Source organism: Peromyscus leucopus, chromosome 22, assembly GCF_004664715.2.
Source record: "Peromyscus leucopus breed LL Stock chromosome 22, UCI_PerLeu_2.1, whole genome shotgun sequence".
NCBI lineage: Eukaryota > Metazoa > Chordata > Mammalia > Rodentia > Cricetidae > Peromyscus > Peromyscus leucopus.
In genome coordinates this window covers 48,660,649-48,688,608 of record NC_051081.1, presented here as the reverse complement: position 1 = coordinate 48,688,608, position 27,960 = coordinate 48,660,649, and the positions used below count along the sequence as shown (strand labels likewise).

Genomic DNA, 27,960 nt, shown 5'->3' with positions numbered 1-27,960 from the left:
TTAACAGTACAAACAGGGAAGGACAAAATGTAAAATTACATAATCAAAACAAACTGGTATCATAATGAACTATGAAGTTAATGTTACTAAGCCAATTAATTATAAACTATCTAACAGCAAAATACCACATTAAATGATGACTCCATATTTACCCTCTACAGAAGAGGTAGGGGGAAGCAGTGACTCATTTTCCCTTATTTTTTATATCACCTTCTTTCTCAAAAGGAGAAATACAGAAGTAATGATGGGAGAAATACCCCTGAATTTTGTGATCCAATTCTACATACTTAGACCATTACTAATTATCTTTGAGTCGTAATAGACTCTTGTCAACATTCTATGAAGAAGATAAATGAACTGAGGAATGATTTTCTCTAGCATTCAGCAAGCCACTACTAAAGTATTTTACACCTACAGGATGATTTTGTCTTGAAGCTGTTACACCATTATCAAAACTAAATTTACTTTTACTCAAAACCCCAAAATCCTGATTTGCATTTATTTGTTTCTTAAACACATGGGTGGGGGGGGGTGGACAGACAGAGACAGAGACAGACAGAGAGACAAGAGAGAGAGCAGAACACAGGAAGGCTTGGCAGGTAAAGGTGCTTGCTGCACAAGCCTGGTGATCTGAACTCATCTCAGAAGCCATGTCATGGTGGAAGGAGAGAACTGACTGACTCCACACGTGCACCACTGCATGTGCATGCACATTCTCTCCTTCATACACACAAATACAACAACTATGAAAAAAATGTCAAAACTGGTATTTTGTTGACTGGCTTACTTACTTCATCCATTTTCATACATGTGCCAAAATCTGCTAATTTTAGATGTCCATGTTTATCCAAGAGCATGTTATCAGGCTTCACGTCTCTGTGTATTAAGCCCATGGAGTGTATTGCATCCAGTGCAAGCACTACTTCAGCAGTATAAAACTTGGCCCATTTTTCAGGCACATCGTAATTACTCATAAGGTTCACAAGGTCTCCACCTGGCATGTACTCCATCACCATGTACAGGTACCTGTCATCTTGAAAGGCACAAAAGAGCTGGAAAGGGGAAGGAATAAAATTACACTACAAACAAAGCCACGAACAAAACAAAACCCCCAAATTATCATGACTACTTTATAGCTAAAACAGAGTTAAAATGTATGACATCTTTTACTTCTGGGTCAGGCCCATTTAATGAGAAGACAACCACAGACCAATTTGACATGGGTACTTTTCTAGGCATACTATAAAATATGCATAAATGAATGTTTTCCTCTCATAGAAAACAGAATGTAAGAAACTAAAAAAACATATTTAAAGACATAAATAATAACAACAAAGAAGATAAAAGCTCCCTGAAAACTACACAAACTATGTCTCATCCCTGACACAGAAGAGAGCTGGAGGTAGGGGCAGCTTAGAAACATATAACAGATACCAATTTAATAGACAGAGAAGAAATAAGGTCCATTTCAATAAAAAGATGAGTAATCAGTAGCCACACTCGGAAGAGAACTAAGTCCTCTTTTCTAGTCTCCATCCTCTTGTTCACGATAAGCAGCAAATTGCACTGTCATCTGCTCCCAGGATACAGTGTGTTGGTTCTAGACCCCAGAAAGATAGCGTAACCACAACTACCAAGAAAGGGTGTCTGCACAACAGCACCTCCCCGGAAGCAAGCAAATAGAAAAAGCAGCATCCAGAGATTATTTCAATAATCAAGAGCTCCTTTCTTCCTCAGGAAGAATCTGCTCGGCAGAATTAAAGATCAAAAGATACCAACAGACGGAATAGTTAACTAGAAAATGCCAATGAACACACTAACAGGAAGCAACCTAGATTTAAAGCTGACAATGGGACACTTCAGTGCTCTCCTCTTTTCCCTTCTGTTTGAGACAAGGTTCCCTTATGTAGATCAAATAGAACTCAAACTTAGAAAGAATCTTTTTGTGCAGCCTCCCAAGTGGTGGGATAACAGCTGAGTCCACCACAACAGCATTACTATCATTCTTTACTGAAGCAAATTATCAAGGCTCAAAACTAAACAAAAAAAATCTCCACACTGCCTCTATCAAGCAAGGTATGAAACTGCAGCTCATTTAAGCTCTTTAGAGCACACACTGGTATGTGGGTAATCTTACTCATCATCCTTGCTCAAAATCATTTGCAGATTTGAACGCTGGAGTTAAACATAACAAAAAAGGAAGCAAATATCAAGTCAATTCTCTAATCCATAGTTATGAGGTGGAATCAGAAGCACTAATACCATTGTATATTACAGAAAAATAGATAAAGAACTGTCAAATGTTTAAGATGTTTACTGTAGAAAGCTTTTCTCCCATTTAAGATAGGCTGTGAATGTCAAGTGAGGTCTAACTAAATTACAAATCCATCCAATGGCAGGATGGATTAATTATGTTCCTACTGTGTGAATCTCAAGGAAAGGGTAGTAGAGACCACCATATTGGCTGATCAAGTCAAATCTTCGTATCAAGCAATTAAGAAGGAAATAGTTTCCAGTAATAGTTTTGATAAGCAACTTAAGTAATCACTGCATGCCACTACCCTGCAGATACACCACCAATGAACATTCAACAAGCATACTCAACAAAATCTAATAAAAAAAATTATTGCATTTTTACTATGTGAACAAAGCACAGAATGTTTAACACACAAAACACTCTTCTGAATAGACAGTAAAAAGAAAAAGTTAGCATGCTTACCTGAACCACCCAGGGACTATTCGCAAAAGCCATAATATCTCTTTCTTCCCAGAAAAAAGCAGAGTCTGATCGTTTTATCATTTCAAACTTACTAAGAAGCTTCATTGCATAAACCTTCTGTGATGCCTTATGACGAACCTGTGGATTTTATAAAGCCGAAAATGAGCAATATTTTAACTGATAATGTTAACACTGACTAGCTGCAGAACAAACTAACCCATAGCCAAGCAAATGCATGTAAACCGTCTCAAAACCAGCCCCGAGAGCAGAAGTGTAACACTTATGAGCAAGAACATTCATAAGAGCCAAATATTTCAGGAAATATACTTTTTAAATCTAGTCAATTAAGCAACGATTTAATTTCAGCTAAGTAAAGCTTAATCCATAAAGCTCCATTCCCTCAGATTAATTAACTTAACCATTAAAAAAAAAAATACTATTTAACAGGTAGTTTCCAAGAAATGATTACTAAAGAGAAAAATATTTCTTTTAGTCTGAAACATCAGAGTTTGTGTGTGTGTATGTGTGTGTGTGTGTGTGTGTGGCATGCACATACACATCACTCATTAACTGAACATTAATAATCTAGTAGATTAGTTTGTAACCTGATTTTAAGATCTCATTCTCATTTTTTTCTAAGTATCCTATTTAAGATTAATTTCCAAGAAAAAAAAGCAACCAACAATATAGTTATTTGATCAATTCCCATTTTGCTTAATAAATTTCTTCAGAGTAAGAATGGCATTTATGCCGGCGGTGGTGGCGGCACACGCCTTTAATCCCAGCACTCGGGAAGCAGAGCCAGGCGGATCGCTGTGAGTTCGAGGCCAACCTGGGCTACCAAGTGAGCTCCAGGAAAGGCGCAAAACTACGCAGAGAAACCCTGTCTCGAAAAACCAAAAAAAAAAAAAAAAAAAAAAAAGAATGGCATTTATTTATAACCACTATTAATTCTCAGAACATATAAAGAAAGTACCACAAAGCCAAGCAATACACAGTCCAAAATGTAACAGCTAACAACACATACTAGAAGATAACGTCTATAAAACTGAAATGCCAAGGTTTATTCTTCGATCTACGTCTTTCCTACAGCAGCTCTCAAGCTGGTAAGCGGCTGTTCCATCACTGAAGCTGCTGCAGCTAACAGTCCTTTGTCAGAAATCACACAGTGCTGCCTGCCCTTCTCTAACCTGTCTCTACATCCAGCCACGTCTACTTACTCCCTTAATGCTACCAAGTCCAGCGACTTTTACTCCAATTGCCAGCAAAATCTCAGTAAGCTTTTCTCTCCTCCATTCACTCAGTCTAACAAGTCACATAAACCAACTCTGGTCACTCCTCAGCTTGTCTCTTCTGTATGTGTTACTCTCTGCAAAGTCCTTTCCCGAGTTCAGTTCCTGACTTCCTTCAGATCCCAGTTCAAACACCGCCTTCTCAGCAACACCTACTCTGACCAACATACTTTAATTCTGTCTCCCTCTCCTGCTAGGATGTCCCTAATTCATTCTCTCTTCCTTGCTTTTGCTCCATTTCACTTACTAATCTTACATCTTTCAAAAAACATAACTTGCCAGAAGGTGGTGGCACACACCTTTAATCCCAGAACTTGGGAGGCAGAGGCAGGCAGATTTCTGTGAGTTCAAGGCCACTCTGGTCTACAGAGAGTTCGCCAACAGCAAGGGCTGTTAACACAGAGAAACTATGTCTCAAAGAAGAAAAGCAAAAAACCTTATTTGTCCTCTATCTCTCAGCACCAGAGTTTAATTCAATAAAGATACTATTACAGAGTATGTGCCATGCAGTCTGTATTTGATACATTACCCTAATCTTTGCTAAGGTCCCAGTGGGACATCTTTCTGTGTCGGAATGACAACTCTAAGGCAGAGGATTCAACCTGCCTGCGGACTACAGAGATGGCAAGTGGAGGCTGAATGCCCTCTGCATCCAGCGTCTACAGGGTTTCCACCTGCAAACCTGCAGTCGGCATCACCCACCTCAAAGAGGCGGCTTCAAGACTTCACACCCCATACCCCAGTTCGCCTGCAGTTCTTTCCCTCTGAAGCTCACCAGCTTGCATCTCAGGGCTGGAGGAAGACGCTATGCAGAGATGAAGCTCTTGACCACAGTGCTGACGAGCCTAGGGCATCTTTACAATTTAAACCTTGTCCTTTGTTCTTATGCATACTTTAAGCACAATTATTGTCTTTGAGTTCCTCTAATAGAACAATCAACCTTTCTTCTTTATATATTTTCATTAGAAAACCCATCACAGTCCCTGACTCCACCACTCACCCAAAGTCACTCGCTTCTTTTCCACTCAGCTGAAATAGCAAACTCCTCAAAGAGGCTCTCTCTGACGACCCAATCAAATTAAGATCCTTGACGAAGGTCGGTAATAAGTATTCTCTTAAAAACTGTAAAGGATCTGCGTGCTTCCTCACACCTCCATGTGCTCTCTTCCTACAATCTGGGATTGTGGATGTTTGTCCTTATTGCCAGCTCCCAGAGGACAATGGAAGCTCAGTAGGATAGAGATTCCTCTGCCTGTTTTGTCCCCTTCTAGTCCCCAGGTACAAGTTCAATGCCAGTGTTGGCAAAAATAAAACAGATACTCATCAGATACCTGAGGAGTGGATATATAAAAACTAACTCTTTGACTTAAGGACTGACTGACTGAATTTTCAGGATTGTTTTGAAACAAAGTCTCACTATATAGCCCTGCCTGGCCTGGTACTTGCTATGTAGACCAGGCTAATCTTGAACTTGGACATACGCCTGCCTCTGCCTCATGGAGTGCTGGGATTAAAGGTGGGGCCACCACATTTGCCAGCTGAATTTCCAGTTTTAAGAGATTCAATAGCAATATTCTAGTTAACTCTTACCAAATATTATCTACATCTAAAATCATACTTTTATTGATTAAAAATAAAGTAAATCCAAAAAATGCTCACATCTTTCCCAGAAGAAACTGGGAAGAAAAGAGAATAATTTGTAATAAATACTATATAAATATAATAAAAATTTAGAAATCATAAAAATGTTCTATTTAATACAGCAGGTTTTTCTCCTAACAAAACCAAGTAATTTTGAGTGATTTTAACAAATCTCTTATAAAGAACAGACAATTGCTAGCACAATCAACATAAATCAATCATCACTTAGAATGCTATCCTTCTAGTTCTGATGGCACAACAGGGACCGGCTGGCCCTCCCACTGTACACACCATCAAATAGTATAAAGCCACCATTCCCACAGAAGCTCTGCAGAGTGCGGAGCACATGACTAACTCATCAGCTGACTCCCCAATGGCCTCAAACAGTCTACAAACATCTCAAGTGGTGCCCAGCAGGACTTTCCTAAGCAGGGCACAGTGATACTGCTGACATGGGGGGATGGGGGAGGGCAGCCACCAAGATTAGAATTCAAAAGAAATGAGGTGCTGGGTTCTGCTGCACAGGTGAACTACAGAAACCACCTGAGAGAAAATACTCCAGGTTTACTGGAGCAGTTATGCCAGGGTGGGCAGCAGGACAGAAGCACTGAAGCAGCCTGAAGGACAGACACCTTGCCAATTTCCAGGGCTCGCAGCTGACACATCTTAGAGGACAAAATACAACACAGTGGTTCCCAACCTTCCTAATGCTGTGACCTTTAATATAGCTCCCCACACTGTGGTGACCCCCAACTGTAATGTTATTGTCATTACTACTTCATAACTATATAACTATAATTTCTGCTACTGTTAGGAGTCACAATGTAAATATCTGCTATTCAGTGTTTCTGAACACAAATGAATTTGAAAAATAAAGACTAAATAAAAGACATCAGACTTAGTGGCCTCCAAGGTAATTTCAGGCTGTCTAAAATATGTATAAATATAAAGGACTAAATATACCCATTAATGAATTAACAAACAATTAAAAAGCAAGACATACACTGATGTGGTTTAGCTATAAATCAGACAGGCTGAAGAGTAAAGGAAAGGCAAACAGCAAGGGTGAAGTTCTAATAGGAATGTAAATAGTAAACAGACTTACAGCAAAGACAGTCTTTTATCTGAATAAAAGCAACAACACACCAGGACACAAGAGAACCAGGAGTAGTAGCAGTACACACCTTTAAGCCCCAGCACTCTAGAGGCAGAGTGATCTTTATGAGTTGCAGGTGGGCCTGCACTACATACGTATTGAGTCCTACACTACTGGAAAGAGGGGGACATAATTCTAAATATGTGCATCTTAAATAAATGAATTTGAAAATTCATGAAGTAAAAACTATCAGAATTAGAGAAAGAAAACTACAAATCTTTATTTTCAGCTGAAAAATTAGTAATACTCCATGTCAGTAATTTGATAAAATACATAATATTACTATATCATTTCTCCTTTTATAATGTTTTGAAATTTAAGTATTTTGAAATGTTGTAACATTAAATAGAAAATGGTAACTGCAAAGAGCCAAGCATGTGATAACAAGAACTGTAACTTATATCCATCTTCCCTATCACATTTCTAGACTGTAATAATAATTCCTTACTAAATCTGCATAGTCTTATAAAATTTATAGAACAATGAAAATAAATGCACCAGAAAGAACTATGAAAACACAGGGCAGATGTCAGGGATAACGAATGCAAGCTGTAAAGCTAGAAAACTCTACCACAGCAGACATAGCTTTTTAACTGGCCTGTGCTCACTAACTAGATTATCTCAAGTAAATACCCATAAAAGCTAGGAACAGTGTTCAGAAGTTGCTAAGACACTCTCTGCCATGCATACTTACACCATTCTTCAAGATTTCACTTCCTCTAAAAACAAACTGAATTTTGAATGTTCTCTAACTTCATTAGAGAAAGAAACACACAGAGCATTGAGTCAATTAATTTGCTATTATTTTTATTATTTGTACCATTAAGACCATGACACAGACAGTTCACTGTAAAGTGGAGCTAAGAACGGAGGTTAAAAGGTATCTATCGACTGGTGGACTGGTGGAAAGCCGATAATCATTCATCTGAATAACCAGTATACACTGTAGCCCTAAGATGACTTCTGAACGGGAGACTGTTTACTGACTTCACCTGTGGGGTGCAGCTGCTCTCCAGTCTATATCCCATGTGTTCTGATGCTCTCACAGATGTGCTGCCTGCTCCTTTCAACAGAATCACGATTACACTGTGAGCTGCCCAATGCTTGGCACAATGCTAAACTGTCCAATTCAACACATTGCTATCTCTATCCATGCAGTATCTACAAGACGTTGAATGAACACATTAGGAATATTTTGACGATAAAATTGAATTTCATTTAAACTCTTGACTAGGACAGTTGCTGGCTCACAGCACAAGATGGGAACCACTAGCTTCTCATTTCTGATATAACTCACAGACATTAGTCTTATTCATGCCAAATGTCTACAGCATACCTTTAAAATTCATTAGCAGTCATGTGACCAAGTCGCACAATAAAGTGCGGTTACTTTAAAAAAGCTGGTTCCACTCATCTTCCTCTGAGGATGTTCTGAGTTATTCTATCATAATCTCCCTCAGCATCTCTGTAGGTTCCCTTATTCTCCAGCTCCTTCTCCTCTAGTCAATACAGATGGACAGATACATGAACAGTCAGACACAGTGAACAGAGGAATGTTTAAAAACATGGATTAAACAAACCTGGGCAGAGGCAGAGATATTTATGAACTAGATGGCCAATTTACTCATTTCCTCTCACTTTCAAAGCAAATACAAAATGAAAGATAATGACTATGAATTTAACATACAGAATACAGTCTGTATTAGGTAACTCTACCAGACAAATGGAATAAAGTTCTATTTGTTACAGAAAAGACTGTCAAATTCCTCATTTTTAATTTAAAAAATACATGAGTACAAAACACCATCCAACTGAGTGCATATGTATGCAGAGGAACAAAGACACACACACTCCAAAACAAGAAAGGGGGGAGAGCCAAAACACTAACCATGGTTATCCCCTAGCTGATGGAATTTCAGAGACCCCTCTTTACTCCCCTCTTATACTTTCTATAGTTAAGATATATTTCTTTTTAAGTAAGAAAGACAGACAGACAGACTTAAATGCTTGAGACATTCCTAAACAATGCTTGAGAGCATGCTTAGGATATTCTTGGAACCCTGTGAACAACTTTGAAAATCATTCTACCTAGGACATATCGTTTGAGGCTTTCAAATTTATTTATTTTATTCTTATTTTTAAAATTACACTCATGATATTCATTAATTACACTCGTGATATTAATCACATTTGTGGTATTCATAGATTACATTCGCAGTATGTATATATATTTATTTATTTTAAATGCTGAATGTCATTTCTTAAAGGAGGGAGGAGGTCTTAAATACAGGCTTACAGCACAATGGGAGAACCCCGGAGGGCAGAAGTTTGCTACTGATGTTTAACAATCTTGCATCTAAGCTGTTAATGTCCATTATTCAGGATACACAGACAAGGAACTTCCCTTAAGCATTCAGGAGGGTGGAATGGAACCTGGCAGGGAATTAGCATAGGGAGGATATCAAGGTCAAGGTCTGCAAGCAAGGCAACAGTTACCCAAAATGGGGGCCAGGGTCCTGCAGGTCCCCCTTTTATTAAAAAATGAGTTTCTGACTTGGGTTGCGTGGGACGTCAGCAGGTCACCTTACCCGTCATGGAAACGCCTGCCCAGGCCACACAGGCGCTCTGTCTTAGGTTGGTGACTGCCCCCCAGGCATTACCTGTCTCTAAATACTCATTATCATACAGGCTCAATCGTGTGTGAGCTGCAGTGTTAACTGCTGCCAAAGATCTCAAACTGGCACTGGGCTTGCAATCTGTGTGTTCAACACAGAAACGACCCACAGAGGTCCTATCTCACCCATAGCCAGTAGGCTAAAGGCAGCTGAGCCATTCCCTTCCTTAACGAGCCATACTGTATGTTGGAGTCCTTGTAAGATAGTATCCCAAAAGCAACTGGAGCTTGAGTTTATAAATTTATAATTCTCAAAGCTAATCGAGATGTATATAACTACTGAATTAAATTTATCATGCACAATAGAATGGAAGATTAACTAACTGTGGTAGCTACTTTTGTTGCCAGGGTCTCCACTGTGCTAGCTGTAGTAAGCAAATATGAAATGGTAATCCCAGAAACAGCAGCAGTGGTCGCCGCCATTGCTATAACAGCAACAGCGACAGCAGCAATGTCAAATTCTCTTCTCGAGTGTGTGGACATCCACTGGCATGGATATAACTCCAGTAACCGCCAAGGCGCATTTTTCTTGATCCCAGCACGACTTTAACTGGCAGCTCTTCTGGATAATCCAATCTCATGGCTACAGTTCCTAGGCTTACATTAATGCTTGCCAAAGCTGGTGATATTGGGCTCTCAATCTCCATTGGCATCAGAAGGGTAGATTTTTTTCATGAAGACCCATTAGGTCTCTGTCATGTTGGGCTTCAGCAGCAGCCACAGGGCGCATTCGATGCTCAGGAATCCAAAGATGAAACTCATTTCAAATTTATTTTTTAACAAATAAAATCATATATTAGACTAATCTGGAGTAATGTCTGGTATTAATGAAGCTTCCACTAAGGTCCAAGTAAAACAATGTCCTCATTCTTTCTGTTATGGCAGCCAAGACTGAATAGCAGACACAAGAATTATGAAAACATCAAAGGGAGAGACATAATTCTTGCAGCTCAGAAATAACCTTATAAACAGTAAAGACCTGATTTACATAAAAAGAAAATCAAGAATCTGAGTTTACATAAACAGTATTAGAAAATTAGACACACACACATACTTGTGGAATATTATTTTAAGGTGTGCTACATTTTATGCTGTGGAACATTTCTTTAATGATGCAAAGATGTGTTGCATTCTTTTATGTTGCATTAGTTTAACTCTGTGAAGCTGTGTTACTTTGCCTGTCTAAAACACCTGATGATCTAAAGAACTGAACAGCCTATAACAAGGCAGGGGAAAGGATAGGCAGAGTTGATAGGCAGAGAGAATAAATAGAAGGAGAAAAAGAGGGATCGGGAAGCAAGAGAAGATCAAGGAGCAAGAAAAGAAGGGGCCAGCCACCCAGCCATACAACCAGACATGGAATAAGACGCAAAGAAAAGATATAGAAATAAAGAAAGGTAAAAGGCCAGAGGCAAAAGATAGACAGGATAAGTTAAACTGGCTAGAAATTAGGCAAGTTAAGGCTGGGCACTCATAAGAAAGAATAAGCCTCCACGAACATTTATTTGGGAGCCAGGTGGCGGGCCCTCAAAGAACCAAGAGTGGAAACAACCAAGAACACAAACCCACACACAATGCAGGAATGAACTGACAACGGCTACATGGTGAGGGTTGTTCTGTTCTCTCTGCTTCTCCTCTGTCTTCCTAGGCTGTGTACTTTACTAAAGACAGCAATATTCCCAGGTGTGGACGAGTATTTTGAGATGAAGAGCTATCAATTACTGGCTAGAAGGCATAGTTCTTAAAAAATAAATAAATAAAGGATATAGTATAAGGAATCAAAATATCAACATACCAACTACAACCTAAGATATAATATGATAAATAAAGCAACATCAATTAAAGGGACAGAGGAGAAATTTCACCCTGATAGAAGGTTAAAACAAAAGAAATGGTAACTACCTAAGTTCTCTTTTAAAAAAGTGAGCACTGAGACACAGAGTCAAACTGCAGGACTAAAAGGCATACATACAGGAAAATAGAGCATGCTCTGAGCAGCTGGCCTAGAATGAACAGCTAAGAAAGGAGGCATTTAAAGGAGCTTCTTTTTCCGGATCTCTGTGTATAAAGAGGGGTGGATATGACTGCAGTGCCTCCAGAGGCCAGAAGAGAGCATCTTGGAGCTGGAGTGACAGGTGCTTGTGAGTCAGCGGGCACCCTCAACTTCACACATGCCACACTCTTACCTGCTAAGCCATCTCTCCAGCCCCATGAAAGCCGACATTTCAAGAGATCCCAGCAGGCCACAATAAAGGAGTCATACTAATTTAGTCAACTAAGCAGTGAGGGGCCCATTTAGAAGCATCTGTATTAGTTATATCAGATCTAAAATTGTCTTTCCTCAACACAGGGAGAGGCAGAAATAATGCAAACCAAACTTGTAAGATATAAAAGCCCCTAAGCTTATTCAATGTGCCCACATCAGGAGTGGGAGTAGATGTGGTACTTGAGAATATAAGGATATAAAAGTATAAGGACGTCTGCCAAATAGTAACATCAATCCAGTTGAGCATGCACAGAAGGAATAAACAGACCGTTTACTGAGCATGGTCTTGATAGTCTCTCCACGAGCACTTCACAACTTGAGACCATTACTTCAGTGAAACACTGAGCAGAAGTGGAATAGACAGCAGTTATTCATATATGACTAAATTGTGGAAAAGCAACTTCAATGAAAGTAAAGGCAATGAACACTGGAAAAAGAAAAGTGTAAGACTAAAGTGATATGAAGGCATAAACTGTACGAACTTCTCAAGAAATTAAACATAAAAGATGAACGAAAAGAGACGTTAATTATGACTCTGTGTCTTGAGAAACCTGGGACGAAGGGAAACAAGTGCCCCTTTAACCACTGAGCCATCTCTCCAGTCCCTATTTTAAGTATTATTACTCTGTGTGTGTGCACGCACACATGATGTGTATGGGGAGTGTGCCAGAGCACACATGCAGAGATAAGGCAGCAACCTTATGGAGTAGCCTCTCTGCTTCCACCTCTCTGCAGTGCAAAGGACTGAATTCAGGCTACCAGCTTTACCTGCTGAGCCATCTTGTAAGCCAGGGGAGTTCTGTTCTGCTTTTTCCAGAGTTTCTCTGTGTAGCCTTGGCTGTCCTGGACATACTTTATAAACCAGACTGGCCTCGAACTCAAGAGATCTGCCTGCCTCTGCCTCCCAAGAGATGAGATTAAAGGTGTGCACCACAACTGCCACCGGGCTGCCAGGAAGATTTTTAACCGACACTTTTGCAATAGTCTCGAATGTTTTTAATCATCAAAATAAAAAGGAAACCAATAAACTGGTTCCCAAACTTCACAAGAACTGGTTGGTATAAAAAGAAATTTCTGTTTTGTTTTGTTTTTTTTTTTTCATGAAGCCTGGTATTGCCACGGTGGCCCCATACAAGTAATACACTTATGCACATCTATGATGATACTTTCTTTGTGCTGAAATGTGATTTTATTTGTAGAGTTGCCTGGGGATCAGAGCTAATAGCAAGCCATTTAGTAGAAGTCTGGCAGTGGTAGCACACGCCCTTAATCCGATCACATGGCAGGCAGAGTCTATGTGTTCAAGGACATAGCCAGCTTGGTGACACATGCCTTTAATCCAAGTACCAATCATAGAGACCTGGAGGTCTGTATAGACAGGCAGTGACAAAGAAGTTAAAATACAGACACACAGGAAGTAGGTCTCTTTCTCAGGGGAAGGACAGCAGCGGCTGGTAAGCTAAAGGCTGGTCGCTAGTGCTCTGACCTCTTGGGCTTTTAACTCTTTATTTGGCTCTGTGTTTCTTATTTAATAAGACTGTTTAGAATTACAACTACACACATCTAAAAATCACATAAGACCTGATTATTCCAAAGTAAAACCCGCTTAAATACCTGACAAGAAACCTGGCAATCATCCCACTACTCAGAACCAGAACCACATGCTGTGGATGTTCTGTATGGCAAATGTGTTGCTCTGATTGGTTAGTAAATAAAACACTGATTGGCCAGTAGTCAGGCAGGAGGAAGTATAGGTGGGACAAGGAGTAGAAGAATTCTGGGAAGTGGAAGGCTGAGTCAGAGACACTGCCAGCCGCCACCATGATAAGCTGCATGTGAAGATGCTGGTAAGCCACGAGCCACGTGGCAAGGTATAGATTTATGGAAATGGATTAATTTAAGCTATAAGAACAGCCTGCCACGGCCATACAGTTTGTAAGCAATATAAGTCTCTGTGTTTACTTGGTTGGGTCTGAGCGGCTGTGGGACTGGCAGGTGACAAAGATTTGTCCTGACTGTGGGCAAGGCAGGAAAACTCTAGCTACAACCACACTAAGAGACAGGTATGTGCCATCCAAGTTAGTACTCACAAAAATGTTTAAAGTTAAGTTGTTACTGATGCTACTCCACAATAAGCGAGCTTTAGCCTGGGTGACAGGAAACCAATGTCTTGTAAGCTAGACACAGAAGAAGTCAACACTGATTCTTCTTCCACACTACCAGAAATTATACACAAAAAATGTCTATTAAAGTTTTATTAATGAGGTCAAAGGTCTTAGTGCAGAAGCTACTGCTTTTTGCTGTTTATTCTTTTTTAACTATAATGATTAAATTTTTATGTGTGAGTGTTTTGCATGCATGTATGTCTGTGTATCACATGCATTCAGTGCCCACAGAAGCCAGAAAAGAGTGTCAGATCCCTAGAAACTAGAGTTACAGACAGCATGAGCCACCTTAAATGTTGGGATTCAAACCTGTGTCCTCTGAAAGAGCAGCCAATGCTCTTATTCACTTAGCTATTTCTCCAGCCTCCCCTCCCCTCCCCCAATGCTTTTTAAAATTGACTTATCTCTATTTTACATATATGAATGTTTTGCCTGGATGTATGTAATGTGAACCATGTGTATGCAATGCCTGTGGAGGGCAGAAGAGGGCACTGGATCCCTTGGAACTGAAGTTACAGACAGTCATGAGACACACACACACACACACACACACACACACACACCCCGCCCCCACGCAATGCTGGAGACTGAACCTGAGAGCTCTGGAAGAGCAGCAAGTGATCCTAACTACTGAGCCATCTCTCCAGCCCCACACTGCTGCTGACTCCAGAACCGATGCTCTTATATGCTACGGCATATCAGTGATATACCAAAGTTACCCTTAGAATGAAACTTTATTTGTAGAAATTGGTTAACATTGTCCTTTGTGGTAACGTAACCTCTACTTTCAACTTAACGAGAAAAAGATTTCAGATGGAAAGAAAATATTGTGCTATTATTAAACTTCCTCCAATTAACTTGGAAAAACAAAATATCATAAAGATGTGTTAAATTGGAATATTCTCCCCCTATACCCACCATACTACTTTAATATCTACAAATCAATCTTCAAAACAGATGGAAGAAACACATGGATGTTTCCTTTACAATTCTTTCCTTTTAAAGAATCCCTGTCTAAGGTAATAGAGGAAAAGCCAAAACAAGTAAGACATACGCTCTTGTGTCAGGCACCAGATTCAAAGAATGTTAAGGTGTTTTTCATTTTTTAAAATATATGATTTTGGTTAACAGCAACAACAAAAATAAAATTTTATACCTACATATTTTCTTCCATTCCTCTGACATACTTCACTATAATGACCACATTAGCAGGGAAAAGTAACTACTCTGACATTAAAACATGGAAAGCTGGGTTAAGGCATGGTGCCACGGACTCTTTAATCCCATTACTCAGGAGTCAGAGGCAGGCAGATCTCTTTGAGTTGGGAGGCTACCCTAGTCTACACAGGGACACCCTGTCTCAAAACAAAACAAAACACAACCAGTTTGACTGGGCTGTGGCTCAGCTGGTTAAGTGTGCTTGCCTAGCATATGTGAAGAAGCCCTGGGCTAGGTCCCCAACAGAGCATGAGGATGCATGCTTGTAATTCCAGCACTTGGGAAGTGAAGCAAGAGGATCATAAATTCAAGGTCAACCTCAACTACATACTGAATTCCAGGCCAGCCTAGAATGTAGGAGTTCCTGTCTTTAAAAAAAAAAAAAAGAAAGAAAAGAAAAAAAAAAAAGAAACCAAAAAGCAAACAACTAAAAGAAAAACAAGGATAAGTCAAGATCTATTCAAAATCCAACTCCAAATCTAGTATCTCTTCAATAATTAGAATAAATCATAAGTATGCAGAAAACAATATATTTGTATGAAATGTGTGATTTGGCTCTATATATCAAATAAGCAGTAAAAATAATGAACCAGTTAACCCTTGGGGAGTATTCTAACTAGCATGACTTATCTTATTAATCCACTTACGCATCATCCTCCACAGTGACCCTCACAAAGCAGGTACTACTGTCTCTAGTCTTCAGGTGAGAACTTGGAGAAGAATTTACACTTAAAGTGATCACTGTTTCTCACTGTCATCAAGAGGATAAATCACTGTAGGCTCAGAGAACAGAACTGGACTCTAAGAACAAATATTGGTGCCTCATGCTTAGGTATTGAAAACAGGAAAACCATTATAACGCCTCATTTAAAATATAAATATACAATTTAATGTTAACAGTTACAATATTTACACTTTCACCTGCAAAGATAAAGTTTCTTCATTGTGATATATATGTGTATATATATGATATACAAGTGTGTGTCCACACACAAAGACAGACAGACAGACAGACACACACACACACACACACACACACACACACACACACACACCATACTCACAAATCAGAGACTGGCCTGCCTTAATATCCTGAATGCTGGAATTAAAGGCATTTGACATCATGTCCAGCTTTAGTCTGATCTTTCTTAATGAAAATACAGCTCTCAAACAGTGTAATGCCAGAGTATAATATAGTATTGTATTAACTTCTAGCCAGATCACATGTAAAACCAAACTGGCATTATTCCAAATCACTGTTTTAAAGCTGAAATACTGTTAGTGACAGGTTACCCCTTTTTAAAGATGGGAACACTGAGGCTCTCAGAGATAGAACGACTTCATCAAAGACAAAACCAATTCCTCGAATGGCTGAGAACAGAATTTAGAACTATTCAGCTGCTATGAAGAAAAAAAAAAAGGTAGTAAGAACCAAACAAATCCTTTCTTACCAACTGAACTTCACCAAAAGCACCTCTTCCAATAACTTTTACAACATCGTAGTCTTCTGCTTTCATCTGTAAACCTCTAATTTTTTTCACAATTTTCTCGTCTATAATAAAAAGATTACCATACTTTTAATAGCAATCATATATTAGAAATATTAAAAAAATAGTCACCATATTTGTAAAAAATTTTTAATTCCTCTTAATCTTTAAAGGATCCTATTTTAAAACTTTAAAATGTGGGAATGGGTATAGCACAGTGACAGACTGTTTACTTAACACGTGAGGTCCTAGATTCCAGCGCCAGCACCGAAATAAACAAACACTCTAAGATACAGGTTATCTTCACCGAGAAACCAAAGCTGTCATTCATTGGCACATGTCCCCGAGGATCACTAACTGCCAAAGCAGTGTCAGAGCATTCTCACCCCTCTCTGTGCAAGTGACATCAATGACCCAGGCAACCTTGATGTTTTATCAATCATGGCAGAGAGCAGTCACAAAGCTAGGTGTGTAACCAGGACCAGTAGGCTAAACACAAGGACTATACATTTTAAGCCAGCATTAAATAATTAGGCCATATTGCTGATGTTATCTCAAAAGAGAAGAGGAAGATATGAAATTACTTGTAATTCCAAATTTAGTAACGAAGCTTAATCTACTTCTTTAAAGGCAAGCAATCACGTTTTAAATATATCAACTACTATAGTAATAATTATAGGAAAAATACCCTAGCACTGACAATTCCAAAATAAAGGATTTGGCTATGGGGATAAAGAGGATGCATTAATCATTCTGAAACTTCCTGTCCCCCTTTTGTAAGTCATTTTTAGAATTTTAAGTTTTCTGCATTATGTGTTTAAGAGTGTGGGTTTGTGTGAGTGTGGTGCCCTCAGAAACCAGATGAGGGCATCAGATTCCCCAGGAGGTAGTAACAGGTACTGTGAGCTGCCTCACTTGGGTGCTGGGAACTAAACTCAGGTCCTCTGCAAGAACAGTGTGTGTTCTTAACAGCTCAGTCACCTCTAGGTCCCTGGGATTAACTTTTCTTTTTCTATTTTTGGACATTGTCTTGCTTTGTAGCCCAGGCTAGCCTTAAACCTGTAATAGTCCTCCTGTCTCAGCCTCCTGGATTGCTACACACAAGCACAATTCACCATGCCCAACTCACTTTGAGAATATATTTTCAGAATCCACTTATTCCAACATAATGCTGACAAACATTAAGGATAATCATATACACGGTATTAACTGCCACCGGATCATTTTTCCTTAACAGACAATGTACATAAATTACTGAAACAAAGCTTATTAAAGTCTACTGGGTAAATAAAAGCGAAGTCATAGAGTTACAATATTAACTCAAAATTTTGCTTAGATCAGCCATAACAAGAGTTATATAGTCTTAATTCGTATACATTTTAATCTACTTTACATAGTCTAACTTAGTTCAGCAAAGTTATTTTGAAAATACAAACTATTTTTAAATGAAACAAATAGCATACACTAAAAGCAAGTTTAATAAGTTAATAGGTTGTGGTGGTCTAAGTAATAAGAACAGCCCCACAGGCTCATATATTTGAATGCTTAGTCACCAGGGAGTGACGTAATTTGGAAGGATTAGAGGGATCGGGAGGTGTGGCCTTGCTGGAGGAAGTACATCACTTTGGGAGGTGGGCTTTGGGTTTCAAAAGCCCATGCCAAGCCCAGCGTCCCTCTTCTGACCCAGATCAGGATGTAGCTCTCAGCCACTACTCCAGCATCAGGTGTGTCACCTTGCCTCCTGCCATGATGACAATGGACTAAAAAAATCTCTGAAACTGTCATCAAGAGTCCTCTTGGTCATAGTGTCTCTTCACAGCAGTAGAACAGTGGCTAGGTCATAGGTTAACAAAGCTAACAGATTTAAGTACCAAAAAGTTAACCAAACACATCTCATTTAAAGTGTAGCTATGTGTCCAAACATGGATAGTAAAAATAAATATACTTACATCTATTTAAGAAATTATCTATATTTTTATTTTTCCTCAAAGCAGGAAAATCCAAGTCAAGGACCAAGGAATTTAAGCCATCCTGTTAAAAAAAAAAAAAGAAATAAAGAATAAAAAGCAAGTTTTAAAATTCTGAAGCCTTCAAAAATCTTTAAATATTATATATGCTGTTCCCACTGAGTAAATACGAACTCACATTGATATATTGTGGAGACTCTCCAGACCCAAGAGCTTTAACAAGTTTCCTAACCTGAGAATGTTAGCTGAGAAGCTGAGAGTATACACAAGGCCAGAGTCTGGTACCCAGGAAAACAAAGAAAGACAAGTGCATCTTACAAGTTTTCGCTCATTTAAAAATCATTAATTTTGTGTCTATGCATATGGAAGAAGGGAGGAAAGTACCAAACGTAAGTTATATCACGTTCTTCTCCAGGTAAATGGATAGAACCAAAAAGAATCATACTGAGTAAGGTAACCCAGACCCAGGCTGACAAACACTACATGTTCTCTCATTGGCAGCTGCTAGCCCCAAATCTTCAGATGTGAGCACATATCCTGGAACAAATACAGATGATTTAAGAGGCCAGCCTAGGCTTATATTGTCTCACAAAAAATGTCTTCTATTTCACCTGGGAAAATCCGAATCATGTTAACTGACTTTCTGTCCTTTATCACTAAGAGCCGAACATAAGCTATTTATAATACTGTATGGTTTGTAGGTACTGGAAGATTTTTAAACCCAATTATACGACAGACTAACTTTATCCCCTCTTCAACAACAAGAGTTTTATTACCTAGTAAAAGAGATGTTTGCCTGAAGAAGACAAGATTGACCAAGGACTATAAGAAATAAGAATGAATTAAAAGTTTACCAGCTGGGGCTGCTGGAATAGCTCAGCAGGTAAAGCACTCCCCAGCCTAATGACCTCAACTTGACCCCAGAACCTACCCAGGGTAAAAAGCCTGTTAGAGAAGAAATTTCCTGGAATCCCTAGCCTGTGTACTTAAAACAGAGGAAATAAGAGATCTTGCCTCAACAAGGTGGAGGGGGAGAACCAACTCCTGAAAGTTGTATGACCTCTACACAAACACCATGGTACACATGCCTGCACTCACACATACATCATCCAAACCTATTAATAATGATAGGTAAATAAAATAAACAACTTTAAGGTGAAAACAAATCATATATTTTGCCACGTGGATTAACGGGATTGTAAAAGCCTGAGGCACTGGCTCAACAGAGCATAAAAACAGCCTTCCTATTTCCTCTTATGAACTCTTACCTACAACTACAGAAAAACCTTCTCTTGAAATGCCCCAAAGATGCCTTTAATCCCGGAACTCAGGACGTAGAGGCAGGTGGAACTTTAAGAGTTCAAGGCCACCCTAGTCTACATAGTGAGTTCCAGATAAACTAGAGCTGTATAGAGAGACTGTATGGGGGTGGGGGGGAGAAGGGAGAGAGATTGATTCCCTGACGCCTTAGAATGCAGGGAGTCCACTGAGGAAATAGTAGGTATCTTCCACACTTAGGGCACTGAAAGAGTGATCGATCGTATGCACTCTGAACTGTGGGGAGGTATAGGCTCCTGAGTGAGGAACACACATCCAGCTGGTCTCAATGTTGTGCCCTTCATCTGCTCTTCTCTGGAAGGAGGCACTCTTCCTCTCATCTGCCTGGACCTTATTTAGTTTCCACACAGGCTTTAGAGACCTTTCTCAGTTCTTGGACTAAAAGTCTCTTTTCTGAACTACCCCAGAAAAGTATTTTCATTTTGCACTGAAATATTAAGCACACAGTAACCATAAAAAAATTATTTTTTCCCCTACATAGGGTTTCTCTGTGTAGCTCTGGCTGTTCTGGAACTTGCTCTGCAGAAAAGTCAGGCCTCGAACTCAGAGTTCCACCTGCCTCTGGAGTCCTGGGACTAAAGGCATGCGCCACCATGCCTGGATTCTGTATAGTTTTATATCCATTTTTAATATTACATTAAAAATACTTTAATTACTGTGGGGTGTGGATACCTTCTTAAATTTTGTGCCCAGTGCCAAGTGCCTCGCTGGCTCTACCCCAGCTCTGGCCCTCAGAGACTGCTGCTGCTGTATATTTTGTTTGTGATATAACGAATAAAGCTGGCCTGGAGATCAGAGGGCGGAGCCAGCCACTAGTCAACCACAGAGGCCAGGCAGTGGTGGAGCACACCTTTAATCCCAGCATTTGGGAGGCAGAGGCAGGACAATCTCTGTGACTTCCAGGCCAGTCTTCTCTACAGAGTGAGTTTCAGGACAGCCAGAGCTCCACAGAAAAATCCTGTCTCAAAAAACCAAAGCCAAGACTAAAATAAAAACAAATAAAAAAAAACTATTCAAAAGACATTGAACCTCAATTTTCCTTTAATCTTAACCCACAAATAGCCACAATCTTTCTTTCATTTCACAATCATTCATTTCATTTCATTTAAATCTTTCAACAAAATACATGCGTGAATGAACTTTGTCTCTGAACTATCTTCTAGCCTTGAAAAATGATTTCTGTAATTCATACTGCAGCCCAGATTTATTTCCAGGCATTCACCAGATGGCCAACAGCCCCGACAATCTCCTAAATTGGAAACATGCACTCCATAGGATGTACAAAATGATCTGCTGAGCCACAGGAACGAGAGGTTTGGTTGTTACAGCGTTACTGTTGTAGTTGTTAGCAATCAAGCCTAGGGCCACTGCAAGCTCAGGTAAGTGCTCTGTCACAGAGCTACAGCCACACAAGGTAAAATTTAACACAACAGTTTCAGGAATGTTTCATTCTTGGCAACATTTAACTAACTGCGATATAATGCAATATACATGTTTTTATCATGTTTATTCTTGCATTTTGTCTACTAATTTTTAAATTCCTTACCTAACCTCAGATTACAATTGTGTCATTTTAGAGAACAGACATGTCAAAATGTAGCAAACTAGAAAATTTAAATATGCATAGTGGCCTTTATACTGAAACTATTACACATCACAGGTGTAAATTAAAACAAAATGCAAGTAGTAACAGCAAAAAGGAAAATGGCACAGTTGGCCCTTCACCTCTTCCACATATTCAGCTCTTATACCAAAAAATATGAGGCAAAAAAGAACGAGGCTGTAGTAACATTGACCCTCAATAACGCTCAAAATCACCGACGGCCTATCTGAAACAGAGACTGAGTTCACAATTTCTAACGATGAAACCTTCAATAAAGGAAGGAACTAACAATTAAGTGAACATAATTTCCTCTAGTATGTTGATGTTTTTAAATGATGATGAGCAAGTTTTCTCAAATTAAAGAGAAAGTTTTATTGGTATTATACAGAGCATTAAGGAAAAAGCCAGAAGCCAAGCAGAAATACCTTCCTAAAGCACAGAGACTCCTAGGCCCTCTACTACTGTTCCTGTTCAAGACATCACACTGTCTCCAAGAAAAAAAACTCAAGCCTTAGAGATTTAACCAAGGCTACAGGTGCAGACATGTCTATGAGTCAGGCACAACTACCAAGAGAGTTACAAAGATCACAATTTTATTTTAATCACTACAAATTTTCTTACTCTTTTGGTTAAAAGTCTGATCCTATTCTAATTTCTCCAATATTCAAGAACACATATTTGGGGGCTGGCAGGATAGCCAGATGGGTAAAGGTATCTACCAGCAAGCCTGACAACCTGGTTCAATCTCTAAGCCTCACATGGTAGGAGAATTTCCAAGTTGTTCTCTGACTTCCTCTTTCCTCTTGTGCACACACACAAATACCCACACATTAAAAACAAATCATCCTCCAAGAAGCCATTTAAGACCTAGACAACGATATTACTGTCCTGAATTGAATGAAGCATTGAACTAATTAAATATAATTATAATAATTTGGAAAAATCTCTTTAGCTTTTCTGTTTTGTTCCAGTTCTCTCTTCTCTTTTTCTTTCTTTCTTTCTTTCTTTCTTTCTTTCTCTCTTTCTCTCTCTCTCTCTCTCTCTCTCTCTCTCTCTCTCTCGTTCCATTTCTTTAACATCAAAGGGTCTACTCTAAAAATCCTGATACTATCAGAAAACATCAGTTCTCCCTGTATTTTGCTTTGTTTTGACTGACATATACGAGAAACAATTGGTGAAAAATGAAGTTTTCTTGACAGCATGTGCCTTGGAAGGCACTGAAGAATAAGAAACAAATCAGAGAAGTGTAAGGAAATTGTGCCTTGAGAGACTTACTGGACCCCTGGAAAGACGTATTCCCATGTTCTAATTCACCTGCTAAATACATGCTGGACACTGCTGTAACAGAAACAACCTAAGAAGACCAATGTATCCTCAGGATTAAATTACTTCAACACTAATGCTAAAGAAAGCTTTTCTGACAATCACCAGGGGCAGAGGTGATACTGTGGCCGAAATACAAAACTCTTGAACTCCACATACTTTTAAGATCTGTCCTCTATCAGAGAACACAGAAACTTACAGACAGCGTTACATACATTCAAAGAACAAGCTTTTACAACTCAGGGCACAGAGCACTGTAAGACATCATCTCACCAACATTAAAATTTGTAAAAGTAAGAGTGTGAAAGTTTAAGAAAATATTTTCAATGCTTTGTGGTGAGATGAAAAACTACCATGAAAGCTTCTAGTTTTATACAAAAGTTTTCTGGGTAATTTTTCATAACATACATTTCAAAAAGTCATTGAGCTTACAGATGAATTATATATTCATCTATAAAAAGCTAAATTGCTCTAAACTTACTGTTTTTGCCTCACTAGAGCAAGTTATTAACAACAGTATCCTGGTGAATACTTTAGGGAAAAGCCTAAGTAAGGACAATAGTAAATGACAAAAAACAATGTTTAATGTTTTGAAAGATATTATTGCTGTAGAAGAAATATTTTGAAAAGAGATGTCTGGGAATGTCACGAGGCATATGTGAGTACTACTGAGTAACATGCTTTGCATCTTGGGATGAATAAATTATGTTAACTTGCATGCTTAAAACCTTTGAACTATATTCTGAGGCTGAGAGACGGCTCAGCAGCTGAAAGCACTGGCTAATCTTCCAGAGGACCCGGGTTCGATTCCCAGCACCCACACAGCAGCACACAGCTGTCTGTAACTCCTGTTCCAGGGGATCTGATGACCTAACAGACATACATGGAGGCAAACCACCAATGCATATGAAATAAAAATTAAAATTAAAAAAAAAAAAACAACTTCAAACTATATGCTAAGCCAGCTAAAACGAAAAGTAGTTGCATGTATTTCTACTCTACTCTGCCAATCACTGCTGCTGCTTACTGTTAGGTCCATGTACATGAACTACTGTTAAACCATTTCAGAGCTCTAAGTGGCACTTTTATGTAGTAATGTCTCTCTTTATCTCTGATGGGAATGTTCTACTGTGCACTGTGCCTAATGTTAATAAAGCCCCTCTAGTCTTTTACAGAACATACATATACACAAAGACACCTCACCTTGAGGTCAAAGGGTACCAGCTAGCTCCCTGTGGTGACAGAGCCCATGCAGTTGAGTGGATTAAGACACAAAATTTTATTATTAAAATACAAAAATGCGGCTAACCTAGATCATTTTTAAGATCTACCCTCTACCACCAGAGAAAGCAGAAGTTTACTAAGTCTCAACAACCACAAAAAAGTTATGGTTAGCTACTTGCTATTCAGCTTCTCTGAGCTACCAGGATTTCACCTCAACCTTTGAATCCTGACTTCTATAGAAGGATAGAGATTTAGATAAAGTTTCCTTTAGTGGCTATATGTCTCTGTTGTTAGGTAATATTATATTCTTCTGGGGTCTTTGATGGAGTTAAAGACTAAACAGAGTTATAGTTTTCCTTAGTTATGACAGAAAGTAAATTAGGTATAAAACTTTGGAATCACTAAGATAGATAATGGAATGTTCTCTCTGAATTTGCTAAATACAAATGGACTGAATACTGTAAATGTAATTCTTACTTGATAACTGTTTTTGTTGTATATAGTTTTACTATGTTGAAGTTAAATTCTTTCATTTTTATTTAGACAAAAAGGGGGAAATGTGGAATATTAGTTTAAGATGTGTTACATTCGTTTATGCTGTGGAGTATTTGTTCAATGATACAAAAATGTGTCATAGTCTTTTATGTTGCATTTGTTTAAATCTGTGAAGCTGTGTTACTTTGCCTGTCTAAAATACCTGATTGGTCTAATAAGAGCTGAAGAGCCAATAGCAAGGCAGGAGAAATAGGCAGGGCTGGCAGGCAAAGAAAATGAATACCGAGGAGAAATCTGGGGGGTGGGGGGGTGACAGTGGCTGGCCACCCAGGCAGCCATGGAGTATGAAGGAAAGAAACATATACAGACTAAAGAAAGGTAAAAAGCCCAGAAGCAAAACCTAGTTAAAGAGAAATGGGGTAATTTAAGTTAGAAAAGCTGGCTAGAAACAAGTCAAGCTAAGGCTGGGCATTCATAAGTAAGAATAAGTCTCTGTGTATTTATTTGGGAGCTTGGTAGCGGGCTCCAAAAGAGAAAAGGAAAACAAAACAAAACAACAACAAAAAAACAAAACCTATGACAGTCCTCAGAGGAAGGAACAAAGTAAATTCAAGTTGAGAGCCTGATCTTCAAAAATCACTGCACTGACATTAAGCCAAAATGTAAAAACAGTAAAGCATATTTCATTTAGTGAAAAAGACTGATACATTAGTAAAATCAAGTGATATTTTAAGTGTTTATTTGTAGATTTACCTTTCATTTTAAAGCTCCTATTTTTATGTATAACGCATTATATAAATAACCAAACATCTATTTGCAAATATTTTCAAAAATTTCTTCCTAACAGGGTCACAAGATTAGAAATTTAACAACCACAAACTCCTTAAAGGCAAGAAATGTTTCATTATCTTCCTTAAAGACTAGATAGTTATAGTTACAATCATTTCATAGCTTAGCTAAGAGCATATTAGGTACTAGATTCTTCAGGATAGGACAACTATTGGAGTAATCTCTGTAATTTGCCATTTACCTATGATCTGGACACTTAGTATGTTTCTTACTTGACGGTGTTCTTGTTGGTTGTAGTTCCACTTTTATTTATGATATTACCCTTTCTTTCTCCTGGACAATACTTGGTAATCGTTCTTATTGTATATAGTTTTGTATTAGGATTAGAACCTTCTTATTCAGACAAAAAGGGGAAGTGTAGTGGGAATTAGCTCCGCCCATGACCTTAGGCTATCTGGCCTGATAGAGGTGGTGCTTCTTGCCTACCTAAGTGATCTCTTAAAAGGGAAGGGGAGGGGGGTCACAAGCTCTCTCTTGAACATGGAAGGCTTCCTTCCTGGCTCATGGTTTGTAGACCTGGTCTGGAGCTTTCCCCATCTTTCCCTGGGAGACAAAGAGGCAATAGCATCACTTCATTTTCTATCAGGGAGTCTTTTTTCCCCATAGAAACCCTTAATAAATTGATATATATACACACCATTGAGGCTCTCATTACACTTTTATTTCTATACTCTAAACACACACACACACACACACACACACACACACACACACACACACACACACACGCCAAACTATTGAGTAAATAAGTGCTTACCCAATACATTGATGTCAGTACATGAGTCACCACCCTGCATGGAGCCGACTACTCCATCTAGGCCCAGCAGTGCCATTCCATCACCATCAGATTGAAAATGCCTTCCCTCTGCCCTCTGAGGTCATTCCCTCTGTACCATTCCCTATCGTTTCTCGGTTCTCATGACCTCTATGTGTCCTCTCCCCTTCTGCTCCAGGCTACTCCTGTTCTAATGCTGAGGAATAATCAGTTCTGATTTTGGTCCCTCATCAAAATTATTCTATACCATCTAGACTATGTCTAGACAATGAAACACCAAGATGACAAGGAGCCCTTTGACCTGTCACTTCCTATGGTTTTACTGCCCTTCATTCACACTTGGTGTAGATTCCTACTGTCCATTACAGAAGTCAGAAGCCTTGGGAAACCACTGAGCACTTGAATCATGGATGGCCTGAATTAAGAAGCATTCTAAATATAAAATACATGTCAGACTTCAAAGATTTAGGACAAAAACAAAAGTGTAAACCATACCATTCATATTTTAAAATATCAATCATATGTTGAAATGATCACATTTTGATTATGAGGTTAAATGAAACTATTATTGAAATTTATTCATTTATTTCTACCTTCAAATATGTGTAAAGATGTTTTCTACATATATCTGTGGTGATTATTTTGTTTGTGCTCTAACAAATAAAGCTTGCCTGAAGATCAGAGGGTGGGGCTGGCCATTAGCTAACCATAGAGATCTGGAGGTCTGTATAGACAACGAACAGGAAGGGATATGGCTGGGCAAGAGAGAGGAAGTGATAAGGCGGCGCACAGATAGGAGCTCAGCCCTTTTTCAGTCTGAGAAGTCATGGAGGAAAGAGGTGAGTTTGGCTAACTGCTTTACTTCTTTGATCTTTCAGCATTTACCTGGATATCTGGCTCCAGGTTATTATTATGACCAATTAGAGTTTGAGCCATATATATATATATATATATATATATATATTATATATTATATATATATATCTGTGCCTGGTGGTGGTCATGGAGACCAGAAGAGTGCATCAGATCCCCTGGAACTGGAGTTACAGACAGATGGTTGTGAGCCAACATGTGGGTGCCAAAAATCAAACATGGGTCCTCTGGAAGAACAGCCTTAATTGCTCTTAACTTCTGAGCCCCTGTTTCTACTTCTTAAAATGAGACTACTAGAAAAATGTAAACTATATATGTGGCTCACAATATTACCTACTGCACAGGACTGTCTAGACAATGATCCTTCACAGTGATCTGTGTACTCTGTAACTGCTCAAACTAGTCTCTGACTTCTTCAACAGCCAACACCTCTCCGAGGAAAGCCATGTTCCTTACATGAGTGTAAGAATGTGTTCTTTGGTCTGCTCTACTGGCCCACATCTTACCTACTTTCTTCCAAACAGAGCTCAAAGGAAATATTTCCATGACATCTTCTTTCATGAGCCCTCAGGCATTAAAACCTGTCTTACTGTAAGCTTCTACACATTACATGTCCTTCAAGGAGGATGTCATTCTATGTTTACAAGTTATTATTGCACATAGTTTTCCAAGTCTATTAGCCATAAGTTCTTCAAGTACAAAATCCTCCAAATTCAATTTGTCTCCTCTAATGCTTCTGTACTAATATCTTAGTTTTCCCTCAAATATTAACAAGAGGACCAGCAACACAATCGTTAAAGACTAAATGTTACATTTAGCATATTAAACATTTTTATACAAATCAACAATTCATTTACTCCTGAACCTTTAAAATGACCTTTCTTTCACATCCATG

The 27,960-nt window shown here is 38.8% G+C and overlaps 1 protein-coding gene across 4 annotated transcripts in view; it reads right to left on the bottom strand.

Annotated features, from left to right (window-relative positions):
• The window catches only part of Rock2 (Rho associated coiled-coil containing protein kinase 2), a 104,206-nt gene that overhangs the window by 45,305 nt on the left and 30,941 nt on the right, over nt 1–27,960 (bottom strand). For 3 of the 4 annotated variants that reach the window (XM_028877677.2, XM_028877678.2, XM_028877679.2), the window contains exons 2-5: nt 18,568–18,649; nt 16,583–16,683; nt 2,720–2,857; nt 792–1,052 (exon numbers count right to left, since the gene is read on the bottom strand). In XM_028877677.2, the coding sequence (XP_028733510.1) occupies nt 792–1,052; nt 2,720–2,857; nt 16,583–16,683; nt 18,568–18,649 (582 nt within the window). The remainder of the gene's footprint in view (nt 1–791; nt 1,053–2,719; nt 2,858–16,582; nt 16,684–18,567; nt 18,650–27,960) is intronic. The other variant, XM_037198154.1, reaches the window with a different exon arrangement.